The sequence below is a fragment of the Amblyraja radiata genome, chromosome X, assembly GCF_010909765.2.
Source record: "Amblyraja radiata isolate CabotCenter1 chromosome X, sAmbRad1.1.pri, whole genome shotgun sequence".
In the NCBI taxonomy this organism is placed as follows: domain Eukaryota; kingdom Metazoa; phylum Chordata; class Chondrichthyes; order Rajiformes; family Rajidae; genus Amblyraja; species Amblyraja radiata.
In genome coordinates this window covers 6897914-6906777 of record NC_045999.1, presented here as the reverse complement: position 1 = coordinate 6906777, position 8864 = coordinate 6897914, and the positions used below count along the sequence as shown (strand labels likewise).

Sequence of the window (8864 nt, the reverse complement as noted above, 5' to 3'; positions counted from 1 at the left end):
ATTTCATTGTCCTATCTGGGACACATGACAATAAACTCTCTTGAATCTGAATCTTGAATCTTGAACCAGCATCTGCAGTTCCTTCCTGCACAAGATGAGTACAAGGATCGGCACCCAAGCCTAACATGGTTAGAACCAGTGCATTTTTGTTTTAGACTAAAAATTAATCTATTATCAATTAAAATTCAAGCTATTTTTTCCAACGCACTCCACCTCCTTTGATTTTTTTGCGACCAATCAACTTCCAGACTATTAACTAAAAAGTATAACATTAAATTTCTAAAAATTTGGAAATTCGTTTTAACTTTTCAGAGCAGATACACTCAATTTGTGGCAATAATAGCACTGGTTAGGATGGAGCTCGAACAAAGATAGCCGTGATGTGATCCTTTTGAGGGAAAATGGTCTCATAACACCAAATGATGGAGTGCCTAGTGGCCTATAAATACGTCTACACGAACAATATTCCCTTTAAATACAATCTTTTAAATCTGATCTCCTCCATGCATACATCAGTAGTCAGCCTCTGTCGTTGGGTCAATGGGGGAAGAACGTCAGATTAAAGTCTCCTAGATCAGGCAATCTCGATTTAACCCCCTTTCCGTGGTCCAGGTATGCGTGTGAGGAAGGAATGATGAGAGGCAAAACTTCAAGAGTTCAGAGTCTTTCCTTTGAACATCACAGAGGACACTATCAAGATGTCCTAATTTAGGCCAACACAAACATTCCAACTCCTTATCAATGAGTGGCCACCTGAATTGGGGTGCTGAGAAATGTCCATGGGGTCCTCTCTATCTCTGGTACCATGGACTCTCGCAGCTAATCAATTTTTCCAAAATCCATTGTCCATTTCAGTAACAGCGCCAATGCTTCCTGGCGAAGACCTAGGAGGAGCATCAGTTCTCTCATTCACACACACACTCCTTGGACTACTGTACAAATCCCTTAATAACCCGACAATCTTATCACGACAAACTTGACACACTTCTTCTGCTAATCTAAATATCTCACTCGGATTGCACGTCGGATGACAGCTTGCAAAGACTTGACCGTACACACAAAGACACGTCAACCTATTCCATCCGTAAGCTTCGTTTTAGATGTGCCGATGGGAAGATCTAGCCAGCATTACTGTTGCCGGCCCATTGTGGGAACAGGTCAGAAACTACAAACATATTAAAGTCAGAGCCTACAGCGAATCTAAGTACCTCAGCATAGAATGCTTGGGTCACTTCAAAACCTTCCTATCGTGCTTCCTAACGGCACGTACATTTAATATATACACAGTCACCACGCACACTATGCATGCAGCAGGCCAACAAGCACAGGCAGGGAATGGTCCCACTAACCCATATCTCCCCTCCCCACCCTTCTATGCAGGGGCCAAACCTGCTCAGGACAAGACCAATGTACCGTCTAGCTCTTCCTGTGGCTATTTGCAACCTTCACTTGCCTCTTCCTCCAAGCTGCTTGGAGTTTGGCTTCCCTTCAGGTTTCTAGGCTGGACCTATGAAGTCCTTGGACTTCAGGCAGGTGGGAGAACACACCCAGTTATATTTGGTTGGAGTCATCGGCTGATCCATTGACGATGCTTCCTCTTCCTGGTTGGGGAGGAGCGATGGATGAGCTGCACAATGCAGCCACCAGTGCAGGGACTGCGGGCAGACAGGATGCATGCAGTGCATGCACCCCTTGTTCCTCTAATCCCACAAACCAACGGCGGGAGTCCCACGAGGTGGGGGATAGAGGTTCGGGGATTAAGCCAATGTTGACCAAATGCAACTGCAAGCAAGCAAGCACTCAGGGAAAGGTGAAACTGGACGTGGAACTAGGGATCTCCTGACCCCAACTATGGTCCGTCTCCTCAACGAAACTATCCCCTTCAACCTCATCCTAACATGGCAAACACCAAGCTGGTCCCCGCACTGCCAGAGTTGACCTTGTGGGAGTTTAAAGAAGGGCAATAAATACATATAAACGCTGGACGTTGATGCGACAGCTCGGCGTCGCCTGCAACATGCCTATCAATAATGTGCAGTAAATTGGCAACATAACGTAACAAAGCCAGTCCCAGCCCTGCATTGCTGCAGCTGAAGCAGTAGTAGCAGTAGTGCATTAAATAGCTACATTCATCCTAATGTCTAAGGCAACCACACCTGGTATTTAAGCTTAAGAGAGGCTACTTGCACACTTTGGTTTGTTAAAAAAGGCAATATCCAACTTCAGCCCCTGCTCCTCACGTTCAAAGTGGGGGAAGCCCTGGTCTCTCTTTAAGCTGACCACAAACATACAGTGGAACAATGCGCAGTCCCTCTATTTCACCACAGGGCAAGACGGGGCCCTGCAATCAAAGCAATAGCACGTCCACAGATCTCTATTTGAAGAAAGGGACATTAAAACCATCATGAGGCTTGGATGGATGTTTTAAGCGGGAGACTGCACTGTAATGGGAAGACAGTGCTTCCTCCCCTCACCAGAGCATGCAATGATGCAAGGTCACCATCTTTACGCAACGTGTCTGCTCTGCCTGGGTGAAGCAGACTCCACATCCCACCAGCCAGACCGCCTGCCCACCGCAGACCGGTACAAATGTGTTCCAAGTCCTTCATCGCAAGTCCTTCATTCTGCTCCACAACGCATCGCACCAACATGGCCACGAGCACGGCACTGTGCGATCAGAACCTTTTTGTGTGCACTTCAAATTCAATATAAACCAGACATTGTCTTCTTAAGGAGACAGGCCTCCTATCTTTGCCTTTGTCAGGCTGTGTTCAATAATTTAAAACATCCCCTTTAAAAGTTAACTTTTCAGATTCGATCGTCACAAGTTTGTGATACAACTCAGTATATCATTAAACAATTTAAATTAATGTTTAGGTATAAATAAAGTGAATTGGTCTTTCCGTCCCTCCCGCATGTTCTGTAGTTGTGCAGGGATAGTTTAGATGTGCACTTACACTGGCACACATTAGGGTGCTGTCTCTTTAAATGCAGTGGATCGCTATTGTTCGAGTTTGCATTGTATTCCGTGGCAAATGTTTAACGTGTCTGACTACCTGTTTCCTGGCCATGGGCCACCTCAGACATGTTCCTGCTTTACGGTAATAGCGGGCACAATGGGAAAACAGGATGAGCAAATGCCTCTTGAAACACAGTCAGGAAATGTCCAGCTTGCAGTTAAGTCTGTGGCACTCGGAAGCAACATGCAAGTTTTATCTGATGGCCCGGCCCTTTATCCTTACACCAAACGGTGCCACATTGCAACACCGACCCCCCCACCCCATCTAAGACCCACCGCCCCTGGATTTAACACTGAGGCAACTTTTTTCTGAGAGCAGAGTGGGCGGGATGGGGAGAGAGGTCAGGGACAGGCCAGTTAACTGCCCCCCCCCCCCCCTCCTCCAGCGTTGTTCGGCTTGAGGCTGCTCTTGGCTTTCTGCCTTTGGGCTGGCAGTGGGCAAGGTGGGAGTGCTGCCGCAGAGGCTGCTGATGCAGGGCAGAACGAAGACTTCTTCCGCAAGAGGCGTTCTCACATCGAGGTTCCCCGAGAGGCAAAAAAACCCACCAAAAAAACAAAAAAACCTTTCACCGCGAAAACCGTTAGGAGCTGCCAAACCGACCCACCGGTCCTCAAAGCAAGTAACGACACAAATCCTTGTACTGGGAATCAGCCAGAATCAGCCGCTCCATGAATGTCCCAACTCCAATCTTCACTGCCCTGAAGCTGCAACAAACACGAGGGGGATCACAAGCAAACGGCCACTCGTAATAGCAAATTGGTCTCCAAACTGGTCCCCTAGAACTCAGAGAGTCAACGGCACTCACATTATGTCAACTTGTCTCCTTAGCAGTAAGCTGCAAATCTAGCCTTAAATTAACCTAATTGAACGAAAATAAATAATTAGTGTGGGAACGGAATGATGAAGCAGGGTTTCTCCGTTGGGCCGGGAGAGAGAGAGAGGTTGGGTGCGACTCAAAACTCGATCTTGCACGCCGGGAACGACTCATCCTGCATCACCACCGTGCTGCTGCTGGCAAGCACCATGATGTTTAACTCCTGCTGCCGTTCGTGGGTCTGCTGGTACCACTCTCGTGTGACCTCCGTGTCGTGTGTCGGTATTAACGTCACCTGGAGCAGAGTGGGGTGGGGGAGGTGAGACACAAAAAAAAGACAAGAGTCACTCTATTACACAGAGCCAACAAAATAGCTTCACTCCTTGGCCTGGCTACAGTTCCATCCAGGACTACAAGAAATGAGGAGAGCTCCCTCTCCCCTCACCCCACTCACCAACTCACCATCAACAACACAACAGTCACATCTGTGGAGTCTTTTAAGTTCCTGGGAACCATCATCTCTCCAAGGACCTTAAGTGGGGGGCTACCATCGACTCCACAGTCAAAACGGCACAACAGAGGATGTACTTCCTACGGCAGCTGAGGAAGCACAATCTGCCACAGGCAATGATGGTCCAATTCTACACGGCGATCGTAGAGTCTGTTCTCACCTTCTCCATCATGGTCTGGTTTGGCTCGGCCACCAAGCACGACATCCGGAGGCTGCAGCGAATCGTCCGATCAGCAGAGAAGATTATTGGCTGCAACCTTCCCCCCATTGATGAACTGTACACTGCAAGGGCCAGGAAGCGAGCGGGCAAGATCATCTCTCACCCCTCTCACCCTGGCCACAAACTCTTTGAATCACTTCCCTCTGGAAGGCGACTCCGGACTGTCAAAGCTGCCACAGCCAGACATAAAAACAGTTTTTATCCACGAGTAGTTGCTCTACTCAACAGCCAAAAATCTGTAGCCTCCTTTTGATCTGGTATTTTGTTGGTTCACATGTTTGATCAATGGTGTTTTATCATTAATGTTTTATTATTATTAATGTTTAGTGTTTTCTGAGTCATTCGGAACTGTCACTGTATGTCATGTTGTTACTTGTGGGCGGAGCACCAAGGCAAATTCCTTGTATGTGAATACTTGGCCAATAAACTTACTGACTTACTTACATTGCAGCGAATTGTGGACACAGCCCAGGGCATCACACAAACCAACCTCCCTTCTATTGACTCCATCTACACACCGGCAAGGACCAGTCTCACCCCCATCACTCCCTCTTCTCCCCTCTGGCAAGAGGTACAGAAGTATGAAAACGCACACCTCCAGATTCAGGGACAGTTTCTTCCCAGCTGTTATCAGGCAACTGAATCATCCTACCACAACCAGAGAGCAGTGTTGTACTACTATCTACCTCTTCGATGTCCCTTGGACTATCCTTGATCGGACTTTATTGGCATTACCTTGCACTAAACGTTATTCCCTTATCATGTATCTGTACACTGTAACGGATTGATTGCAATCATGTATTGTCTTTCTGCTGACTGGTTAGCATGCAATGAACAGCTTTTCACTGTACCTCAATACACGTGACAATAAACTAAACTAAACTAAATAGGTGGCAAGGTCTGATGAGCCCATCTTCTCATAAGTACCTCAAAGATTGCTTGAAAGGCACAAAAAGCTGGAGTAACTCAGCGGGACAGGCAGCATCCCTGGAGAGAAGGAATGGGTGACATTTTGGGTCGAGACCCTTCTTCAGTCTTCAGACCCAAAACGTCACCCATTCCTTCTCTCCTGAGATGCGGCCGCTCCCGCTGAGCTACTCCAGCATTTTGTGTCTTTCTTCGGCTTAAACCAGCATCTGCAGTTCCTTCCTACACATATTTCGCTTGGGCAGCTTACAACCCAGCAGTATGAGTATTGATTTCTCTAAAGTCCAGCTGGGTTTGTTGTCACGTGTGTAACAATAGACCAGGTCGATGCCGGGCTAGGTAGGTACCTGAAGGTTATTCCCCCATTGGGACTTGCCGTCCAACAGCGCGTCCAGCACGGCTCGGCTTGGCTCCCCGCTTCCAGGGTCGTTGCCGCTCACCACATAGTAGGAGGAGCGGACACGTTTGAAGAACTCCTGGTCCACGTTCTTGCCGCTGCAGTGGTTGGGGATGTAGGCCAGATCCACGTAGACGGGCGGACCAGCGGGCACGCCAGAGCTGGTCTTCGTACTGCCGCCAGCTGGTGAGAGAGGCAGAGGTTAGCGCCAACGTGACCCACGGACTCCGCGCCGACGAGGGAGAGAGCAACGGTGGCACAGTTTGTGTCTCCTCTCGCACCCCCACCCGCCTCTGGGCACGGTGGTGCAGCGGTAGAGTTGCTGCCTCACAGACCCGGGTTCAACCCTAACTATGGGCGCTGTCTGTACGGAGTTTGTATGATCTTCCCATGACCCACGTGGGTTTTCTCCGAGATCTCCAGCTTCCTCCCACACTCCAAAGACGTACAGGTTTGTAGGTTAAATAACTTGGTATAACTGTAAATCGTGCCTAGTGCATGTAAGGTGGTGTTAATGTGCGGGGATCGCTGGTCGGTGCGGGCTCGGTGGGCCGAAGGGACCTGTTTCCGCGCTGTATCTCTAAACTAAACTAACTATTCTATGGTCCCATCCCAGAAGAGGTGGCCATTTGGCCCAGTGTAAAGGGTCTGTCCCACTTGGCCGTCATTCGCGCGCCATTTACGCGACCTGCTAGCGTGTGGGCAGCACGGGACGGGCGCATGGAGTGGCGTGGAGGAGTGTGGACTGTTGCGTAACTGACGGCCAAAGTGGGACAGGCCCAAGACCCTGACTCAACGCAACGTCTCACCTCCAACAGCAGCAGAAGCAGAAGCAGGCAAACGATCGCCGAGCTCGGCCTGGGGCTCACGGCTCCAGATCCGCCCCCACTCCTACTCCCTGAGCGGGGCCAAGACAATTGAAGATAGACACAAAATGCTGGAGTAACTCAGCGGGACCGGCAGCATCTCTGGGTGACGTTTCGGGTCTGAAGAAGGGTCTGGACCCGAAACATCACCCATCCTTTCTCTCCAGAGATGCTGCCGGTCCCGCTGAGTTACTCCAGCATTTTGTGTCCATCTTCAAATGACATCCCACGCTCCAGACGGCTGTGCGGACGCATGATGTCGTGCGGGACCGTCCCGCGTCAGTCACTACTGGCCTGTCACGTAAATGACAGCCAAGTGGGACAGGCTGTCAACTCCATCTTTGAAGCATCATAACAAGTCGGTCTTAACCCCACTTGACTCTAGGAGTCCACGTGCTTCTTGAGGGGAAAGAGGGTTAAAGATCTCAGGCTGTCTCTGTGTGTGGGAAGTGCTATTGCAGAGGGCTTCCTTTCACTTCAACACGGCCACGAGTCCGTGCCGACTCCCCTGAACAAAGGACTTTTTTTTTTCAAAAGACAGCAACGCGTGCTTTGAAAAATAAGTATATTGGACGGGGTGCTGAGCCAGAGGCAGTGTTTGTGGGACATCTGACCAGTGTGGGGAGATAGGTTGCTGTTTTAGCCCAGTTCTGAGTGGGGACAGACACAATTGTTTCATCACACTGTCCAAACAAAGAGAGATGTCAGGCAGAGTCTGCAACAGATAAATGGTACAATGGGCGCTTGTCGCAGTTTAAGAATGAGCAAGATGATGTTTGTGTTTACCTGATCTCCACTGGTGATACATGGCTGTTGTGCTGCTGTAAGTAAGAATGTCATTGTTCCGTTTCGGGGCATATGACGATAAAACACTCTTGACTCACATGAGTCAACTTGTTCAGGAAGGAACTGCAGATGCTCCGAAAACCCCCCACAAAGTGCTGGAGTAACTCAGCGGGACAGGCAGCATCTCTGGAGAGAAGGAATGGGTGACGTTTCGGGTCGAGACCCTTCTTCAGATGGAAAGTCACCTTAAATTTCACTGTTGTATCAGCCTCCACCACCAACCTGGCAACACGTTCCAGGCACTCACCTAAACGAACTTGTCCTGCAACTTCCTCTCACCTCAAAACTCGACCCTTTTTTAAATTTGGTATATCCATCCTTTGGATAAAGGTTCTGACTGTATCCTATCTACGCCTCTCGTAACCTCGTATATTTCTATCAGGTCTCCCCTCAACCTTCAGCGTTCCAGAGAAATCAATCCAAGTCTGGCCAACCCCTCACTGTGACTGAAGATAGGCACATAAAATGCTGGAGTAACTCAGCGGGACAGGCAGCATCCCTGGAGAGAAGGAATGGGTGACGTTTCGGGTCGAGACTCGAAGGGACTGAAGAATGGTCTCGACCCGAAACATCACCCATATATTATGTTTAAGACAGAACTGCAGATGCTGGAAAAATCGAAGGTAGACAAAAATGCTGGAGAAACTCAGCGGGTGAGCAGCGTCTATGGAGCAAAGGAATAGGTGACGTTTCGGGTCAAACATCACCTATTAGCTAATACCCTCCTGAGGCTGGCAGCCTCCTGGAGAATGTCTTCTGCACCATCTCCTAAGCCTCTACTATCTAAATGGCGTCAAGTTGGGAAAAGGGGAAGTACAACGGGATCTGGGGGTCCTTGTACATCAGTCTATGAAAGTAAGCATTCAGGTACAGCAGGCAGTGAAGAAAGCGAATGGCATGTTGGCCTTTATTTTTCACACAGAGAGTGGTGAATCTCTGGAATTCTCTGCCACAGAATGTAGTTGAGGCCAGTTCATTAGCTATATTTAAGAGGGAGTTAGATGTGGCCCTTGTGGCTAAAGGGATCAGGGGGTATGAAGAGTAGGCAGGTACAGGATACTGAGTTAGATGATCAGCCATGATCATATTGAATGGCGGTGCAGGCTCGAAGGGCTGAATGGCCTACTCCTGCACCTAATTTCTATGTTTCTATGTTTATAACAAGAGGAATAGAATATAGGAGCAAAGAGGTCCTTCTGCAGTTGTACAGAGCCCTAGTGAGGCCACACCTGGAGTATTATGTGCAGTTTTGGTCCCCTAATT

The 8864-nt window shown here is 48.9% G+C and overlaps 1 protein-coding gene across 1 annotated transcript in view; it reads right to left on the bottom strand.

Annotated features, from left to right (window-relative positions):
• Nucleotides 1-203: 203 nt before the first annotated feature.
• The window catches only part of LOC116968225 (microtubule-associated protein 1A-like), a 101832-nt gene continuing 93171 nt past the window's right edge, over nucleotides 204-8864 (bottom strand). Inside the window, exons 6-7 of the mRNA XM_033014904.1 lie at nucleotides 5840-6072; nucleotides 204-4129 (exon numbers count right to left, since the gene is read on the bottom strand). Coding sequence (XP_032870795.1) covers nucleotides 3974-4129; nucleotides 5840-6072 — 389 coding nt within the window. The 3' untranslated portion in view covers nucleotides 204-3973. The remainder of the gene's footprint in view (nucleotides 4130-5839; nucleotides 6073-8864) is intronic.